This window comes from Diadema setosum, chromosome 19 (assembly GCF_964275005.1).
Source record: "Diadema setosum chromosome 19, eeDiaSeto1, whole genome shotgun sequence".
NCBI classification, from domain to species: Eukaryota; Metazoa; Echinodermata; class Echinoidea; order Diadematoida; family Diadematidae; genus Diadema; species Diadema setosum.
In genome coordinates, this window is record NC_092703.1 from 27,220,497 (window position 1) to 27,241,210 (window position 20,714).

Genomic DNA, 20,714 nt, shown 5'->3' on the forward strand with positions numbered 1-20,714 from the left:
TGGCAACACATTCTTGATATAAGTAGGGTCTGATAAAATGGCAAAAATCGGTAAATGATCACTGATGTCATTTACAAGAATACCTGATTGTATAGGGACAGTTACATTAAATTTTGTAAGGATATTATCTAACAAAGAAGCAGATGCTTGGGTAATACGTGTAATAGGACTATCAATAACTGGTTGCATATGAAAGCTTAACAACAAATCTAAAAATAAATTAACTTTACAATTAACATTCACTTTTATTAAACCGACATTGAAATCACCCAAAATAAAACAATTGCATGATTTTAAGTCTATCTTATCCAAGAGAATTGCAAAATCTGTAATAAAAGCATCAATATTTTGACATGGTGGGCGGTATACAACACCTATAACAGTTTTTTTTTTACAGTGAACATTACTAGGAATTTCTACAAAAATACTTTCATATGACTCAGAAAAAACTGTTAAATCGTTTCTTAAAAAACATTTCAACGACTCGTGTGTATACACAGCTGTTCCACCACCTCTCTTATTTTTCCTATTATTACAAAAAAAAAATTATAACCATCAAGGGAATAAATATCTATTGGTATGAGTATGAATTCAACCATGTTTCTGTTACTCCTATAACTTTAAATCTATGACTAATGCTATTGAGACAAACATTCATATTTTCAAAATTGCATGGTAAACTTCTGCAATTAAGATGAACTGAAGAAAATGAATTTGAATATACATCCCCATAGTTTAGATTAAATTCAGACACGTCAAAGTTAGTATTTAACAAGTCATTATTACTCATTGCATTGGCATTATCCATTCTGAGGTGATTGGGGGTTATTAAGAATAAAACTTTTTACACTTTTTAGGTACTGAAAGTAAAACTTTCGACATTTTTAAGGCAAAATTTCATACAGTGTAATTGTGCATAGATGAACATGCATGTATCATGACTAACCGAGTTTCCAATAGGACAAAGGTTAGAAATAGAATAAAGAGAAAGTATACTAAAAACTAAATGTTGACACATTAAAAACTTATTTTAAGCAAACACTACAAGCTAACAACCAAATTGTGATCTCAGAAATGACAGTGATAAACTTGGTAGGAGCACTGGATTGATCATAATTATATTAAAGTTTACCAGGAAAATCAATAGCAGGAGGCACATCGGAAAAAAAAAATATATATATGTATATATGTTAGAAATACTGCTAATACTGACGAAACAAAATGATATTCATTAGAGATGATCACAACCTATATGTTCATGATGATACAGGAATCCCCCCCCCCCCAAAAAAAAAAAAAAAAAAAAAATCTCGCAAGTTATAGATATATAGCTGTGAAAAAAAAAAAGCTGGTGACGCCCGTTTCCGTTACAAAGTGAACATTTCGTCGACGAAACTTTACATTTCGTCACTTTAGAGCATTCCATTTTAACAGGAAGTCAAAGTTTATTTAATAAGAATCGGGTCAGTCTGCAACAATCTTCAGTCTATTTGAAGGAGGCAGAAGACGAAATGATCATTTCACAACGAAATACTCAGTAGGCCACTTGGCGCCCCATACATGGAGCATGCAGCTGCTGCCGCCGCGGCGCACGCGGCATGCCGTTCATGCTCCCATGTTTACAAACACACGAGCGCTGCTAGTATGCTAGAAAGTTAGATTGTACGATCTTTGCTGCTAGATCCTAGTAGGGCCTAAATGAGCCCTGTGTCGTACTCGTCGTTGTACCACTGCAGTATGAAAACTACCTACCACGTGTGTACGTTATCGTTACTGACTATCGACTGACAAAAAAACAAAAAACGAGATCGCGAAGATGGAAAGAAAGGAGACAGGAAGGTCGCGCAGTGTTCTTGATCATGCCGCCGCAAGAAAAAGAGAGAGGGACAGAAAATACCGGGAGCGTAACCGGGAGACTTTACGTATTCGAAATAGGTGTCAAAGTCGGATATCTTTGGACAAAAGCAATATGAAAGGCATTCGTGAACTTCAGAGTCGACTAGCCCTACGTTCTATCAATGAAGTTGTGAGTTTACTCCTGTCAAGGTTAGTGTCCAACTACGCCAGCTACTTACTAACGACTAGATCTAGTCTAGATGTCTAACGTTAGCGTGTCCAGTTTTGGTTGATGATGGCAGGCAGGTCGGGATGAATTTTATTTGCTAGATGATGAGAAACCACTTATGAAATATGAAAGAGCATTGAATTTTATGTGGAATTCAAAGTTAGAAATGGCTGAGAAATGCAAAAATAAGTCGTCCGATAAAAGTGTGGGACCCACACTCTCTTCCGTGAAACGACCTTGCCTCCCTCTACCGTTTGAATTTGACTGCACTCTGGGGGCTAGATAGCTTGAGGCTTTTTCAACCGTTTCTTCCGCACACGTACACGCAAGCAATCGTGTGCCGCGCGCGCACGGCTTGGTCTGGGAGGAGCGGAGGTTGACCTTTTCACCTCAATCTGACCTCCATGAATTTGGGAGAGAAAGTGTGGGAGTGTTGCGTAATCACGGGTGCGTCGTCGATCGTTCGGGTTGTTTACCCGATGAGCTTGGAGGGGAGTCTCCGATCTCCCTGCTGCTGCTGTTTCCTTCAAAACAAAAATGGACGCCGAAGAGATGAAACTAAAGAGAAAGACGTACTTTCTATCATATGATAGAAAGCGAGGGGACACAACAAAGAGGTTACGAATAGGGGTAAAAACCCATGAGGAGTGGGCAAGATGCCGTAGCGACATGGGATTCAAAAGCGACGACCAGCTGGCAGAGTTCTTGTTAAAAAAGTGAGTAGAGTAAAGACTCTACACTGCGTACACTGTAGGCCTAACTGTTACTGTAAATGCGTCTAGGATATAGGATCCCTGTGTGTGTATGGTACCGTGTTGTGAGTAAAACATTTCCCCTAAGAGGCCCATGCACGATGTGTGAGAGCTTGAATTGAGAGCCTGCCAAACCGTAGATAATCTATGTAGACAAGCATTCTTTATCACACAAAAAACTTGATTAATTTTCCACCCTTCATTGCATTACCTATATGTTTTATGAGTCTAAAGAGAAAGGGATTTTCTGAATAATGAATTACGCAAGGGAGTAGTTAACTACACGCAGCCGCTGACGCAAAGCGACAGCGGCTGCACGTCTACTCTCTAGTAGACGTTGTCATTTTCAGTGGTGGGTGTACGTTTCCTTCATGAATATCTTTATTAATTGTAGAAAACTGAAATATAAAGAATCCCCATAATCTGTGATGTTCATTCAATAATTAATCGGTATGCGATTTTTTTGTTAACTAAGTCAAAAACCGAAATCCGTGACAGGTCTGTAAGCGTCCGTATTGCTCACTCCTCATCTTCTGCGTGTTATTTGAATGGCAGTCACTCTAGTAATTAGTATACAACAACGTAGCGAGTCAAAAATATTCATGAGCTAGTTGGAAATATTAATGAGCTAGTCGGAGAGCGGAAGTGACACATGCAAACGTCAAACCATTGCCGGAGCAGCACGCGCGGATACGAGTGCTTTGCGTAACACACAAAACGCAAGGGCGCACGGGCGTACGTAAAACGCTACCACTTCCGGTTGCGCATGCGTGGTAGTTCATTGATTTTGTGAAGCTCTCGAATAAAAAGATGCCACCGCACAATCTGCTCCGAAAAATTCAACAATATTAGATCTGGATACTGGTAACGAAACACCAAATTCAACTCCACCATCAGCAAAATACAATGTAGGTGAGTAGTAAAAATTATCTTTATGTTAAAATCAAACAAAATAAGAGACATTTTATGTGATTTTGCCGTCAATAGCGACGGTCGTTTACAACGTTTAAACACTAGTATATGTCAGACTGCTGTGCTTCGCACAGCGGTCTGGTCAGGCTAGGGAGTAGTCAGCCAACCAAGATGAAGTATATACAGCACTAGTGGGAGGGATGCTTGTTATTCCGAAGGTTCATTCGATCAAGAGTAGACCCCTAATTATCAAACGAAAAAAAAGAAAAGAAAAGAAAAGAAAAGTGCGTTAATTACGCCGAAAGTTCGTTAACTGTAAAATGAAATAAACTGCTAGTACCGGTACCTCGTTCTAAAGCGCTGAATACGTTTAGTCCGAAAATGAAATCAGGGTCCATATTCCGAAGTTTTGTCAATCTAAAAAAGAAGTATATGATTCGTGTTCGTAATATCGAAAATTTGAGGAATAAGAATCGTTCGTCAAAAGGAGAATTTTGGCATTTCTAATTTCTCTCCCTTTGAGTAGCCCATTGTCATAGGCCTAACTTTTTTATGCCTCCGCCACGAAGTGGTGCCGGAGGCATTATGTTTTCGGGTTGTCCGTCCGTACGTATGTCCGTACGTCTGTACGTCCGTACGTCCGTCCGCATTCGTTTACGTGATAACTTGAGTAATATTGACTGGAATATTACCAAACTTGGTCCAAGTATAAAGTATGATAGGGCAATTACTTGATTAGATATTGGGCGAAATCGGCCAAAAGTCAAAGGTCAAGGTCAAATCATGAAATCGTATCCGTTTACACGATAACTCAAGACTGGATTGAGCAAATTTCACCAAACTTTGTCGGAGGATGATGTATGATGGGACAATTACTTGATAAGTTTTTTAGTGAAATCGGACTGAGGTCAAAGGTCAAAGATCAAGGTCAAATCCTAAAATCTATCTATTTACGTGATAACTTAAAACTGGATGAAGCAGCCTTTCACCGAACTTGGTCCAAGGATGATGTATGATGGGACAATTAGTTGAGATTTTATTGACATTGGCAAGAGGTCAAAGGTCAAAAGGTCAAGGTCAAATGCTAAAAATGTTGCTATTTCCCCCATATCTATGCAATGCCCACAGGTATTTTCTTGAAACTTAGTGTAGGCATGTACTACTGCGTAAAGATTCTCCAGAGAGAGTTTCATGTCATAAGGTCAAAGGTCAAAAGGTCAAAGGTTAGGTGAAAATGTTGCAATATCACTTTTCTCGCAAATGGTTCAATGTATCTTCATGGAACTTGGTACATATGCATGTACTGACTGGCAGAAATCATCTAGGGAATTTAGGGGTCATGGGTCAATAGTCAGGGGGTCAAAGGTCAAGGTCAACTCCTCATAATGTTACTATTTCCCTCATATACTAGTATATGCAATGATTGCATTATTAGTTTTAAAACTTAATATATGTACATGTTAAACCTAATGGAAATTCTCTGGGAAATTTCCAGCCAGAAGGTCAAAGGGCAAAGGTTAAGGGTCAAAGGCCAGGTTTAAATGCAAAAAGAAAAAAAAAAAATTGTACTGTAATTACACTCTTTCTCCATACCTTGAAAATTGTCGGTCAGAAGTCAATAAAGTAAAATTTCTCAATTCCCCAAATATGTGTACCTGCACTCTTAGACGATAATAGCAATCCCAGTTTAAGGAAAGTGAACATTCAAGATATACCGAACTGACAAACCTGTCATTTCAATATTTTGCCAGTTATGTGAAACTGTCATCACACATTGTGAAGACATTGTACTATACACCTATTTGGAGAATCATGCATTATGGCGGAGGCATCAGTCGCCATAGCGACATTTCTAGTTAGGTGATCCGAGTATCCTCTCGGATCACCTTCTGTTTCTGTACGGATTCTTTCTTCTTTTTTTTCTTTATTTCTCCCCAAAAGTTGTGCAGAGGTTAGCTCAGAAAGTACATTGCCTATAAATGTCAAACTTATACCATATATGTATCGTGTCCCAAAGACGACAATCGAAATAAAATCTAAGTGATCAGTCAACCGTGACGTCACTATGACGTCATTATATGAAAACACATTCTCAATCATATCTCATTAATGCAATGGAATTTTTCAATGAAATTTTTCAGTGAAATTTAGGTCAGATATATTTCAATTCAAGCGCATTCTGCTCATTTTCTCAAATTTCATCTATATCTTAAAACGTGCGCATACGCGCGCGTTGAAATATTTGTATGCTCCAATCGAGCTCAAATTTTTTTTGCACACGTTTCAGACCATTTGGAGCATTTTTTGAAAAATGGAAAAAATTGGACGTACGCGCGCGCGCATATACGTACGCACAGCTCATATGCAATAGAAATTTCCCGTTTTTTCACTTTAATCGGATGTCTGAAATGTCAAGGAATATTTCTACCAAGTTTCAAATCGATCCGACTCAATGTGACGTCATACGGGCCCGTCAAAGTTGCAATTCCGCGCGCGCGTCAATGGCGATAGACAGTGCAACTATGTCAAAAAACCGCCAATTTTAGATCCGATTTTACTCGTCAGGATGGACGGTGACCCCCAATTTTCTTTACATATTTTGAAAGCTGATGAGTTGTACATATCGTTTCATGGGTTGGCGATACTGGAAAAATGATTAAAAGATATCAAATTTCTTAATAAAGTAAAAAAAAGTAAATTTTCAAAATTACGTCATCAAATTTCAAGTTCACTCAAGCGCATCTCACTTATCCTTTGTCGATTTTCACCCAAATTTCAATATGTTGTAACTTATTAAATGTTCTTTCAGTCATATAATAACAACATTTTGATTAGATGACGGCAGCACCTCGTAAAAAGGGATTGAAAGTAACCTTGTCAAATTTGACCAGTTTACGTGTTATCTCTAGATGGGAGTGCAGTTTTTCTGGAAATGAAAATTGACATTCCACTGTCTTTATCGAGCACTAGCTCACTTATGCTTCGGTAAATTTTTCCCAGATTTTAATATGTTGTAGCTGAGACTTTGAGCTATCGCTAATGTGCCCTTCATTTTTTCATACGGTGTCGGGATCACGTCCAAAAACTTGGTTGAAATTAAAGCTTATCTTCGATGTATTTTCATATTCGTTTCTCTTTGCCACTTTCTTTGCAATAACTCAAGAAAAACAAGCCTTATCAGCCCAATATTATGCATATGTTTAGTTCATGTCACGTACATCATTTCATAAAATAACAACTACTTGATCGGACACCATCTTGGGTAAGTAAATTAGGGTCAAAGGTCATAAATGTTTCATCCTGTATCTTGGTGAATAAATGTCCTATCTTTCCCATATTTTGCACATGCAAAGACCATGTTATAAGAATCATTTCATAAAATAACCACTTTTTGCGAAGATGCCATCTTGTCTGTGCAAAGTTGGGTCAAAGGTCATATGTACTTCTTTCTGTATCTTCGCTATGACGTGTTATCTCTATGGGAGTGCAGTTTTTCTGGAAATGAAGATTGACGTGACTATCTTTATCGAGCACTAGCTCACTTATGCTTCGGTTAATTTCTCCCAGATTTTAATATGATATAGCTGAGACTTTGGGCTATGCAAATGTGCCCTTCGTTTTTTCATACAATGTCGGCATCATGTCCAAAAACTTGGTTGAAATTAAAGTTTATCTTCGATGTATTGGAATATTTCTTTATTTCTGCAACTTTCTTTCAATAACTCAAGAAAAACATACCCTATCACCACCATATTTTGCACATGTTTAGTTCATGTCACGTACATTATTTCATAAAATAACAACTACTTGATCGGACACCAACTTGGGTATGTAAATTAGGGTCAAAGGTCATAAATGTTTTATCCTGTATCTTGGTGAATAAATGTCCTATCTTTCCCATATTTTGCACATGCAAAGACCATGTTACAAGAATCATCTCACAAAATAACCACTTTTTGCGAAGATGCCATCTTGTCTGTGCAAAGTTGGGTCAAAGGTCATATGTACTTCTTTCTGTATCTTCGCTATGACGTGTTATCTCTATGGGAGTGCAGTTTTTCTGGAAATGAAAATTGACATGATTGTCTTAATCGAGCACCGGCTGACTTACCTTTCGGTGAATTTCTTTCAGATTTTAATATGTTGTAGCTGAGACTTTGCCCTATTGTTAGTGTGCCCTGCGGTTTTTCATCCGATTTCGGTATTACGTCAAAAAAGTTGGTTGAAATTAAAGCTTATCTTCGATGTATTGAGATATTTCTTTCTTTTTGCAACTTTCTTTGCATTAACTCAAAAGAGACATTCCCTATCACCCCATATCTTGCACATGTTTAGTTCATGCCACGTACATTATTTCATAAAATAACAACTACTTTATCGGACACCATCTTGGTTATGTAAATTAGGGTCAAAGGTAAAAAAATGTTTCATCCTGTATCTTAGTGAATACATGTCCTATCTTTCCCACATTTTCCACACCCAAAGACCATTTTACAAGAATCATTTCACAAAATAACCACTTTTTGCTCAGATGTCATCTTGGATGTGCAGAGTGGAGTCAAAGGTCATATTACAAAATTGTATATACTTCATTCTGTATCTTTGTTAGTGTATGCGGAATTCGGTACCAAAGATGGCAGGTCTGACTCCCTTTTCTAAATGAGAATCCAAACATCACAAGGTCAATGTCCCCTCGGCACAAATTAAACCAGTATGGGCATGTCTATTGGGGTCAGGACTCAAATCATTGATTTCCGAATAGATCGGATCACCTAATTTGTCAGTGTTGACAAATTCTAAGTCTAGTTTTTTTATGCATTGCACATCCTGGTTTTTTTTTTTTTTTTTTTTTTTTTTTTTTTACCGACAGATCGGTCTGTATCTTGTCGGGGATATTTCCTGCGAAGTCTGCGTCAGTGGTATTTTGTGGAGATGAGTCAATTAATGAATAAGAGCTGCTACCGGCAGTCTCTATACCTAAGGACAATCCCCCAGTGGAACAACCTCTCAGATGATGTAAGAGAAGCTTCTACTATCCCAAAATTTAAAGACCTTGAAAATATCAAGTTTGAATGCCTCCAACTCAAGCATACAATTGTACGTTGCTACCTACATGTACGGGATAGCCACACGTACATGTGGAACAAAGCAATTGTATTTTTTATTACTTGTAATAAAAATGGTGGGTCCCACACTTTCCTTTTATTAGAATCGCTCTGTTTTGGATATCTCAGCCATTTTAACCAATTATCATCGAACAAATGTTGAATTCTTTATGGAATGACATGCTCTTTCATATTTCATTTAAGACTTTTAAGAGGTTTCTCATTATTTCACCAAAAGATGTGAGAAACCTGAAATTTTAGGTCTGAGCCAAAAGTCAAAACTATACCATCCATTAACCCTTTGAAGTCATTAACACTAACGGTTAGTTAGACGGTTCCTAACTTTATTTGACCGACGAAATATGTCTAATTCCGGAAAAAACTTCTCATTCAATATAATAATGACATTTGCTGGGTCAGTTTTTAAGCAAAAAACTGACCCAGCAAATGTCATGCATATTATGAATGAGAAGTTTGTCGCAAAATTAGACATACTTGTCGGTTGAATAACTTATCTGCTAGAAGTACCTGTGTATGCACATTCGCATTGTTCCTAAATTACAAATATAAAATTGGGGAGGGCACATTCCTCCATCTGCAGCAACTGCGAGCCAAGTTTAGGGTCAAAACAAACGGATAAGTCATCGATTGACCTCGAAAAATAGAGGGTTACGCCATTTCCTGACCCACTTCATCTGACACACTCTTTCTGACACACTTTTTTTGCCATTCATTTTGTACACAGGGCAGTTTTCATGAGACGGCCTCTGTTATTGGCTACCGTGCTAATGAATATTAACCTCATCCACGTGTAGGCCTTGCTACTACGTGCGCTTCCAGTACTTTTTTTTTTTTTTTTTTTTTTTCAGCTGCTTAATTGCGCGCTACATACACTGCACGTGTGATGGGTGCAGGGAGGTACTAGGTACAGGTACGGTGAGACCAAAGTAGAAGCGCACGCACGCAGTGCAAGACACGTCCCTGGCTGGCTGGATAATGGCAGGTACGGCAGTCGGTGAGTGAAATGGCAAACAAATTGACGACATACGCACACAATTCACCCGCAGAAATCGTCAAAATGTAGTACAAAGTATAGTATGATGAAATGTTACATAGACTACCGGTACTCGACAGGGCATGTACATTACACATAGAGATCAGCATAATGTTACAAAGCACTGAAAAAACAACGATCCGAGTGTAAAGAAGTGAGGAGGAACACTCGACGGCTGCACGGGGAAAACGCGTCGCCGCAACAGCAACTGCAGCTTGCAGGACTTTCGATCCTGTACAAACCGATTATGACGTGAGGCACTCCACGAGAAGGTAGTAAATTTTGCAAGTTTTTAGTCCGGATGGGTCTGATATATCAAATAAATATCATCAGTTTATCAATGTTTCCTTCAATCTAACAATAGATAGGGACCTTAACTTGCGACATAAAGCTTTGACCAACGTCAGTTGATCAAATGTATGTGCGTGATATAAATACTCTATCGACTGGGAACGTGCACACTTTCTATCATTGATCCCTTGGAGCTGGCCCACGGCCGTCGGCCGGTTGGCCGTGCGTTGCTCGACACTCGCTAACATGTTAGTCGTACGTGATTTGCTGAACAGCAACGTGTTTATCACTCTAGGCATAGCTGGCCGATTTAACTATTAGATATTCAATAGCTAAAAGCCAATCACAGACACAGAATCAGACCAAGTGACTCATTATGACAAAAAAAAAAAATCGTAAGGCTGTTGAATATTCATTAGCACAGTAGCCAATAACAGAGGCCGTCTCATGAAAACTGCCCCGTGTACAAAATGAATGGCAAAAAAAGTGTGTCAGAAAGAGTGTGTCAGATGAAGTGGGTCAGGAAATGGCGTAACCCAAAAATAGAGGTAGCCTAAATTTTCTAATTGATACCATGGATACATTTTGCATAGTTCCAGGCCTAACGTTAGACTATGTTTCCATTTTGTTATTGTAACATTGGGCCGGCCTATATTTTTTTTTTTTTTAAGAAAAAAGAAAAAAAAGAAAGAAAGTACAGAACTAAATAAACTACAAGTACAAGCTACAGCTAGTACAGCAGGGATCCAAACCCAATTCCAAGCACATGCTGATCTGGAGATTCTCCTGCCTGAAACCTGTAGTGAACGGGAGATTCCAACTTGCATTATGACTTGATGTGCATGAAGTGCACATCACGAGCGCGAAGCATGAGGTTCCTTGTGGCCGGGGTCCAGGGCCTATTTCAAGGGCCCTGGAAGCTAGACTAGGGTTCTAGTAGACAGAAAGATCCGTCTGTCCAGAGGAGTTTTTTGTGTTTTTTTGACATTATCGTTCTCCTCTGAGGGGATCCGTGAAGCCAGATGCTGTCTTCGCGGAACATCTATCCCTGACGACCAGATCTTTCGGTCAAGGGTTCTAGATTCTCTCTTGTGCTCTCTCACTAGTAAACTCAGGCTTATTTTTGTACATATGATGACACAAAGTAAGAAATCATTTCAATCAGGAGGCACACAGAGCCAGGGCGGGAGAAATAGTATCTCAAGTATTTTGTAAAAATCGGCTTTTGGCAGGAGATGTCCCACCGAAAGCAGGAGAGTTGGAGTCTCTGCTGCAGCTGTATAAGTGTTGGGCCTAACGTAACCTGTAATTGGTAACTGCAACCAGCCGAAACGCGAAGTGTTCACACTCAACGGTTGACACTCAACATGCTCAAATTATCAGAGTATATCTGTGTACAAGAGTGCTCCGGGGTTAGGCCTAACGTTACTCCATGAGAATATATGCCTGTTCGGGAGTATTACAATCCAACAGCCGAGTAACATTTTATTGATTCTATGTTGACATTGTTTCATTTATTTACTTTCAATATGTAGGTATCAGGAAGAACATGCAGCAAAGAACCAAGGACTACAAGGTCAAGGTTCTCCAAGTTCCTCATCTAAGTAAGCTAATTTTAATAACCAAAAAATGAAGCATGGGGATGTATGATCATGTGCCAAAATGCCATGTCACTGTTCTAAAATTGTACAGCGTCCTATAATGTATATTACTCTAAAGCTGTCTTAGGATGGACAATTAGCATTGTTGTCCACTTCTCATCAGCTAAAACTGTACATCAGATCAAGTGGAAATTTAGAAATGTTTAAAGTTGCTTGCCTTATCAGGCATGTAAACTGCTCAAATCATTAGCCGGGTTCACACGTACATCAATTAGCGGGATACAAATCTCGAGATTTGCATCGCGATCGTCATCCCGAGTTTTTTGCACGTGTGGACAGAAAAAACCCGAAAATTAGTGAGATAAGCATCGCGATGCTAATCCCAAGAAATCTTGCGCTGGTTTGCCATTTAGCGGGATAATTGGCCCCGCGCTGGTACGTGTGAACGGTCGGGATTAGAATCTCGAGTTTTTACATCCCATCATGCAATGCGCACATCACAACAGCGAGGCCTCTGCGAGGAGGTCCTTCACCTCTTTGGAGAACAATAACAACAGCGCGCGAACCACACCAATGACGCGTAAAAGACAATGGACAAAGGTAAGTGCGCGCAGGCAGTGATAGAGAAGGGCACTGTGTGACCCAGTTTGCAGGCTTTGCTGTTATCTCTATCGGCAATTAGCGGGATAATTTGGTACGTGTGGACGCTCGCCAAATTAGCGGGATACCGATCGCGATCGCTATCCCGCTAATTTGGTACGTGTGGACGCTCGCAAAAAAACTCGGGATGAGCATCGCGATCGTCATCCCGCTAATTTGTACGTGTGAACCCGGCTATTGCAACAGTGTTGTTTGGAGATAAGTACAATTTTCTTGAAGCCATGTGAAAATGTCTGAAGGGCCAGTTGCCAGAGGGTCAAAATTGTGGCTTATCCAATCATATCCCATCTTCGTTTCAGTTTGTTGTCCCCGCCGAAGGAGTTCGAGCAGGGGACTATGAAACGGGCTCCGTACGTGTGTGTGTCCGTGTGTCCGTGTGTCCGTCCGTGTGTCCGTGTGTGCGTCCGTGTGTGATCAAAATCTTCAATTTGCTACTTCTCTGTCATTTATGAGCCAATTTTGATTCTGTTTGCTTTATATGATAGCACTACATGGGAGCTTTGAAACTTCTATACAGAATTTCAGTTGTGACCTTTGACCTTGACCTTTGACCTATATTGTACATTTTGCTTCAAAATGCTACTCCTTCGCCATTTCTAACCCGATTTTGATTCCGTTTGCTTTATATGATGGCACTATGTGAGGGCTTCAAAACTTGTACACAGAATTTTGACCTTTGACCTTTGACCTTGATTTTTGACCTATATTGTACATTGCCTACAAAATGCTACTCCTTCGCCATTTCTAACCCGATTTTGATTCCGTTTGCTTTATGTGATGGCACTAGGTGAGGGCTTCAAAACTTCTACACAGAATTTTGACCTTTGACTTCTTTGACCTTTGACCTTGATTTTTTACCTATATTGTACATTTTGCTACAAAATGCTACACCTTCGCCATTTGTAACCCGATTTCAATTCCGTTTGCTTTAAGTGATGGCACTAGGTGAGGGCTTCAAAACTTCTACACAGAATTTTGACCTTTGACTTCTTTGACCTCTGACCTTGATTTTTGACCTGTATTGTACATTTTGCTACCAAATGCTACTCCTTCACCATTTCTAACCCGATTTCGATTCCGTTTGCTTTATGTGATGGCACTAGGTGAGGGCTTCAAAACTTCTACACAGAATTTTGACTTCTTTGACCTTTGACCTTGATTTTTTACCTATATTGTACATTGGCTACAAAATGCTACTCCTTCGCCATTTCTAACCCGATTTCGATTCCGTTTGCTTTATGTGATAGCACTAGGTGAGGGCTTCAAAACTTCTACATAGAATTTTGACCTTAAACTTCTTTGACCTTTGACCTTGATCTTTTTACCTATATTGTACATTTTGCTACTAAATGCTACTTCCGGCGGGGACATATATTACGCACCGCGTAATTTCTACTTTTCCTTGTTCATGGTTCACTTGCATGCAGTGGAAAATAGTAGATGTCTTAAACTCACCTATATTGAATTGAACAGAGAACCATAGAAAAATCTATTAACATTGTTGTCCACTTGTCATCAGCTAAAACTACACGTCAGATCAAGTGGAAATTTAAAAATGTTTAAAGTTGCTTGTCTGATCAGGCACATAAACTGCTCAAATTATTGCACCAGTGTTGTTTGGGGACAAGTACAATTTTACTGTAGCCATGTGAAAATGTCTGAAGGGCCAGTTGCCCGAAGGTCAAAATTGTGGCTTATCCAATCATATCCCATCTTTGTGTCAGTGCGCTGTTTGTTCGTGTTTCACTTGCATGCCAGAGAACCATAGAAAAATCTACAGTGCTTTTCACGATTAAAAAAAATAATAATAATAATGGGAAAAACAAGTGAACATACAGAGGTGCAGATCAATGTTGACAAATTAATTGTTAAAATTAAAAGAAATGATTTACTAGAAATTAAAAGGTGTACCACACCACTCAGTGGAATTACGGCACATTGTTAGTATTATTAAGTTATTAGATGTGTCTCTCAAATGGTGTGTGTAATTATTTGTCCATTCTTCTTACCAGGCCATCTGATGCCCACTCTCTGCCCTCCTCGATATCTGGCAAGTAAGTTTCATCACAGGATAAGGTCAAGTCATGTGTGTAGCATACATTATATATTGAAATCTGACTATGGTGTACATCTGTACATGTGTACTTGAGAAAAATCAAGGGTTTGATATACTGAAGGATGGGTATTGCCTCTAGTTATTTACAAGGTCTTTTATCATTTGTTGGTGTGGATTTGTATTTATGGTCCTTTAGTGCAATTTATCATGAAAATCAGGACTGAATTATATAAAAACAACAGTTAGACCCAAGTTTCCTATTTCTCTTGTGTGGGCTGTTAATGCATGATATGAGATGAAATTTCCCAACATTGCATACATGTAAGCACTTTTCTTATCTTTTCTGACTTTTCCATATCTTTGTTTTAATAGTTTCCAAAAAGATGGCAGTGAAATCTCAGGTGGTAAGGCATCCCTATCTGCATCATTACCTTTTCCATCAGCCGGCTCTGAGCATCCTGCTGAACCTGATTCTGGAGTAGATATAGAGTAAGTAATTAATACTGTAAAAGTGGACATTTTCAGTGTTGGAATTTTTGGACTTTTCGTGCCACCAGAAACTAGAGCAAAAATAAAAGCACGCAAATAATTTTGCTTGCCATATGTTCCAAAAGTTGATGTCTTGATTCTCCAGAATCAAAAACAAACAAAACTCTTCTTACCTGGCCTAGTGCAAAAAAATTAGTCGCACGAAAATATCCACTTTTACAGTACAAATACTGTCATATCTACAGCACTAGTGTGCCTCAATCTCACTAAGTGTAATGGCAGACATTATCTTGAATTATACAACACCCATTTAGAATGTAGCTATCCGATTGGTCGATTGCCCATCACGTGACATTTAGTGAAAAGTTCCATTGCACGCTCTGGCTGTCTCAGCAGTGCTTACAAGCGTGTACTTTTGTCTCTCATTTTTGTAAACAACTTCGTTTCGCATACGTACAATGTACGTACATACACATATGAACACATACACGGTGACTGCGACTGTGAGGCTACTCATTCGTCTTTCACAGAAAATTGTTGCCATTTCTGTGCTAAATTCAAGAATATGTGAGTACCAAATCTGTTGACATTCGAGGTGTTGTATAAAACAAATAGTGTATGGTCTTTACTCGTGCAATGGAACCAGATTGCACACTCGGTAAAAGATGAGGCGCACTATTCAACTCTTCTTCGCGCCTCTATCTTTCACCTCGTGTGAAATCTTGTACCATTACACTCGTGACAATTCACTATTTGTATACTATCTCCTCATTATTGCTTAGTTCTATGGGCTTGTTTCTTGCTAATCTTTGCATAAGAATGTACATTGTAAGCTGTACTGCTATTGTCCATTATACAATAAGTTTAAAGATACATGTAATATAAAGTTTTGGTATTACCTCAAAAGTTTCCCTGAATTTCCTTGTCTTAGTTTGTGCTTCAGGTTAAAGTACCTTTCATATAACTAACACTGTGAGACTTACTCGCCCCAAAGTGCTCTCATGTCTTAGTAATCATGCAATAATGGTTTCGTACCAGAGCCGCCGCCGTACGGCGGCGAGGTAGTACACGTATTGTACGAAACCATTATGGCATGATAACTGCGACCAGCAGCGTGCAGCCCCATACGCATACTGCGTAGCTAACTGCGACCAGCAGCCCCATACGCATAGCGTAATGGGGCTTCGCATTGTAGCTTCAGGATCATGACAGATTTAGTATCGCGGGTAAATATCAACTTAAAATCTAAAAATTTCCTCAATTTGAAGACTTACTAGTTAAGTTGAAGTATTGAAAACAGGCTTCGGGCAATGTTTGGTTTTGCCAATAGTCCCTTTCTGTTCGAATTGTTGACTGAATGTGACTCGGTGAGAGGACCTTGGGAGAGCTACACTGAATTGACGGCCAGTTCATGCGCACACAAACATCTTATCCGTTCATGGATTTGAAATTTGTTCGCATGTGATATGTGCGTATGCGCTGGCCGTAGTAATCAGTGTATGTAGCTCTCCCAAGGTCCTCTCGACAGTCACATTCAGTCATCAATTCGAACAGAAAGGGACTATTGGCAGAACCAGACGTTGCCCAAATCCTGTTTTCAAGACTTCAACTTAATTGGTAAGTCTTCAAAATGAAGAATATTTTGAATTTTAAGTTGATATTTACCCGGAATACTAAATTTGTCATGATCCTGAATGCTACAATGCGAAGCCCCATTATGCTATGTGTATGGGGCTGCTGGTCGCAGTTAATTGCATGATTACTAAGAAATGAGAGCACTTTGGGGCGAGTAAGTCTCACAGTGTTAGTTATATGAAAGGTACTTTAACCTGAAACACGGAAATTCAGGGAAACTTTTGAGGTACCAAAACTTTTTATTATCTTTAAATGTGCAATGTACATACCATGTAGAGTTGTCAATGACAGTAGTGAACAAAGTAAACAGTTTCAGTATTACCTCACACATTGTCACACTTGTCACACTTGTCAATTGAGATGGATGTCGTGACCAATTGAGTTGGTAGTCACTTTCATGTGGAAGTATAACATCTTAAAGGCATAATTTACCATTTGCAGATGAAAGCATTAGTGCTTTAAAATAGTTCTAAAATGTGAGTTAGGGATAGAAACAACCACTGTCAAAATTTGAATCCGTATAATCGATGTTAAGTGTTGTTAAATACACAAAATGTGAACAATAGTTATAATAGAAATGTTTCCAGACTAAACTGTATACAGTTACGGTTTACTGAGAAAAACCCTGATATCTCCTTATATTTTAGGTTTTATTGCAAATATTTAATATGGTAGGATGTTTTATGATATAACAGACCTACATATATGCATCAAATGTGATATCTTGAACATTTTTGAAATCACTGCTCCCCAAGGTAAACTGGACCTTTAAGTGCTTTTGAACAAGTATCTTTTAATATATGTAGTATAATTTGCTCTGTGTATTGGCAGTGCTAGAAATAGTAGTAGTAATGTCACAATAGAGGAATGCATTAAATGCCAGTTGCAGTGGTTTTTATTCAAAATCAATTTTTTTTTTGGAACCTCCCCCTTCATCAGGGGTAAAAGTACTTATCACGTTCACCCCAATGAAGCACTTTCATCCCTGACAAAAGGGGAGGCCCCCCAAAATTTGGATTTTTAAGAAAACCAAGGCAATTCGCATTTAGTGCATTCCTCTATATTACTATTACTATGCAGTTTGTGATATCCATTGATGTCCTGTTGTTAGTTATTTCAAATAATTATCTTGGGGTAAATGTCTCTTTGACGGGTCCTTATAGGATTATTCTCAGATTTCTGCATTTTGATGGATTTATATTCTCTTCCTCCACTCTGACTCTAACCAGCATCAGTGTAAGTTACGTTGAAAGGGGGAATTTCGTCTACCCAAACGAGAACTCAGACGATGACAGTGAAGACAATGACAGCGATTTTGCTTTCGATGAACCTGTAATTGGGCGTATCCAGGATGGGTATGTGACTTATTGTTTATTTCCTTGTCTGCAGTACTTTTGGCGTGTGATTTTTGTGTTTGTTTGTTTGTTTGTTTGTTTGTTTTGTATAATGAAACACAGGGAAATAGAAAATTGACTTGAAGGAAATTTCTACATTTGCAAAGACAAAGTACAGTCATTGTAGTAAATGATTCTTGTGCAGATATTGCAGAAATAAAGTGATTGGTTTATTTATTGCAATATGCTCTCAGCTTTGATGGGAAGAGTACTGAAATATGTACAGACACTGCAATGTGAAATTCAAAGTATACAGTTTATGTGTTTCCACGAGATGCTTTCTTTAAAAAAAAAAAACAAAAAAAAGTTGTGTCAGATACTCTGGTGAAATGTGCACACAAAAATAAGGGCATGTATTGTTTTCTTGCACATATGTCTTGCTCCATGATGAGACAGATTGATTTGTTACTACAGGGTAAAGTCAAGGACACTAGGTATTTCTTGGACATTCAGTATTGAAATATTGATTTATTTTGAAGTTCATGTGAGCAACTCACATTTTGAATGCAACAAAAAATCCTTCAAAAATAATCTTATATTTCTGTGAAGTCAAAATATTTGGAATAGAAGATTAATGAATAAAAGATTGAAACAATAATATTAACAGTAAACTACTTTTGACCATAACTATGAAGATACATCTATGTATAATTTGAAAAGAGTTATATTGTACTACATGCTGATGACCTTGCTGATGAAATTGTGCTTATCTGTAGTTGCATATGAACACTTGGTTTATTCTTTCAATTTCATAGAGCAAAATGTGAAGACCTGGAACAGAAAGGAGAAGAGGAGGGAGTGTTGAGAATCAAGCAGGAACCGGAAGAGGAAGAGGAGACAGAGAAGGAAGAGAGCAGAGAGATGCCTACCACCAGCAAGTCTGGTCTAGATGTGAAAGTGGAGGCGCAGCACGCTGAGGATACAGAATTTTTCTTGATCTCCTCTTCTCGACTTGCGGAGTTGGCAAGGATGGCAGCTAGCCAATGCAGCACATGTGGGGCACCATTGACCACTTCAGTTACTCCTGGGAATATTGTATGGGTGAGAAAGCACCCTCATTTCTGTTTGAAGCTCGCCCGAACCAAAGGCTCAAGTGAGCTGCTGTACGAGCTGAAATTTTCGCGGTGGTTTTGTTTTCGCGAATTTCGCGAATCGCCTTTGAACCACGAAAATAACAACACGCGAAAATAACAACGTGTGAATAGATAAGTACAGTTAGACCTCGCAACCGCGAAATTAACAACACGTGAAAATGTCCGCCTAGTAGCAATTCTCGAAAATATCTGTACGCGAAAATTTCAGCTCGTACAGTATTGCAATCACTCTTCGTCCAGGGTCCGGCATAGGGTGTCTGTCGTGCGTAAACTTTTTACATGTTCATCTCCTTGAAAATCGTATGACTGATTTTCACCAAACTAGACAGGTAGCATCCCCAGGAGGATAGGATCTCCATTTCTTCAAATGGGCACCATGCTCCACCAAGGGAGGTCGGAACAGGGAGGCCGGGGGGCCCAACCCTGATTTGTATGACCATTGCTTCTACAATGATTATGAAATACAAATAATTGCACTGTAATGATGACACTTTGTATGTGAAGTAGAAGCCTTTAAAAAATGATTCCTTTTATCTTGATTTTTCTCTTTTGTACAGAAATGCCCGTCTGGACACAAAAAGGTGTGGAGCACACGAGAAACCTTGAAGGGACCACATGTTGGCGACATTAAGCTTGCCTCTTCTAGCTGGAAACGTCAAGAGCCTAAATATCATCATGATGTCATTATCAAACTAAGACCTGAACTTGAAGTCATACATAAGTTAACTGACAGTGGTTGAGGAGTGGGGTAGGAACATCCATAAATTGCACAGTATTATTGGAAAATAAAGCTGTTTTATGGTAAAATCTCGTGCAAGTTAGCGTGACAAAATTGTCCCTCTCATCATTTCCTTATTTTTCCCCTTTTTATGATATTATTGCAGAACCGGCAGGCGACCTACAGATTAAAGTATTTTTGTTATTGGTATGAACAGATGGCACTGTTCATCCTGTAGGGCTTGTGGACCTGTTTTAAAGTGTCGAGCTCATGGGTCTGTATTAATAAGTATCTAGTTCATAGGCCTGTTTTCAAGGATACCAAAAGCCAAAGATAAATGTGGATTAAGTGAAAGCAGCAACATTAGCAGAGCACATCAGTGAAAGTTTGAGGAAAATCAGACAATTGATGCAGAAGTTTTGAATTTTAAAAGTTTTGGTGTTGGAACCACTGGATAAGGAGACTACTTGAGTTTATGACATGTGTGGCCGTGGACAATGATATAAAGTGAACAAAGAAAATTCAACATGCTTTCACTTTTCTAGTGTAATTAAAGAGGACTTCACTTAGTGGAATGTGTAATTTTCATGACATATTAATTTTGGTGGAATTCTCTTTATATTTTCTTTATATTTTTTGTCCACATGTGATGTCATGGACTCTAGTAGTCTCCTTATCCAGCCATTACAACACCAAAACTTTAAAAATTCATAACTTTTGCGTCAACTGTCCAATTTTCCTCAAATTTTAACTGATGTGTACTACCAATGTTGCTGCTTTCACTCAATCCTTATTGCTCTTTGGGTTTTGGTTTGCTTTAATTGGTGTCTAGCTTGTGGGCTGTATGTATGACCCATGGACCTTTTATCAATGTTGTGGGCCGTATGA

At 38.8% G+C, this 20,714-nt stretch overlaps 1 protein-coding gene across 1 annotated transcript; it reads left to right on the forward strand.

Moving 5' to 3' along the window:
• The first annotated feature begins 1,816 nt into the window (after positions 1-1,816).
• On the forward strand, positions 1,817-20,149 carry LOC140243056 (uncharacterized). Its single transcript, XM_072322792.1, has 7 exons — positions 1,817-2,046; positions 11,715-11,783; positions 14,453-14,494; positions 14,869-14,985; positions 17,850-17,975; positions 18,770-19,055; positions 19,666-20,149. Exons 1-7 carry the CDS (start codon positions 1,817-1,819, stop codon positions 19,846-19,848), a joined length of 1,053 nt encoding a protein of 350 aa, XP_072178893.1. The 3' UTR covers positions 19,849-20,149.
• Positions 20,150-20,714: the final 565 nt, after the last annotated feature.

Bases quoted from the DNA above. Each gene is read 5' to 3' on its own strand.
- LOC140243056 (XM_072322792.1), top strand. From the start codon at position 1,817: ATGGAAAGAAAGGAGACAGGAAGGTCGCGCAGTGTTCTTGATCATGCC. The intron at 2,047-11,714 runs GTTAGTGTCCAA...TTCAATATGTAG, and splicing joins GTGAGTTTACTCCTGTCAAG to GTATCAGGAAGAACATGCAG. The intron at 14,495-14,868 runs GTAAGTTTCATC...TTGTTTTAATAG, and splicing joins CCCTCCTCGATATCTGGCAA to TTTCCAAAAAGATGGCAGTG.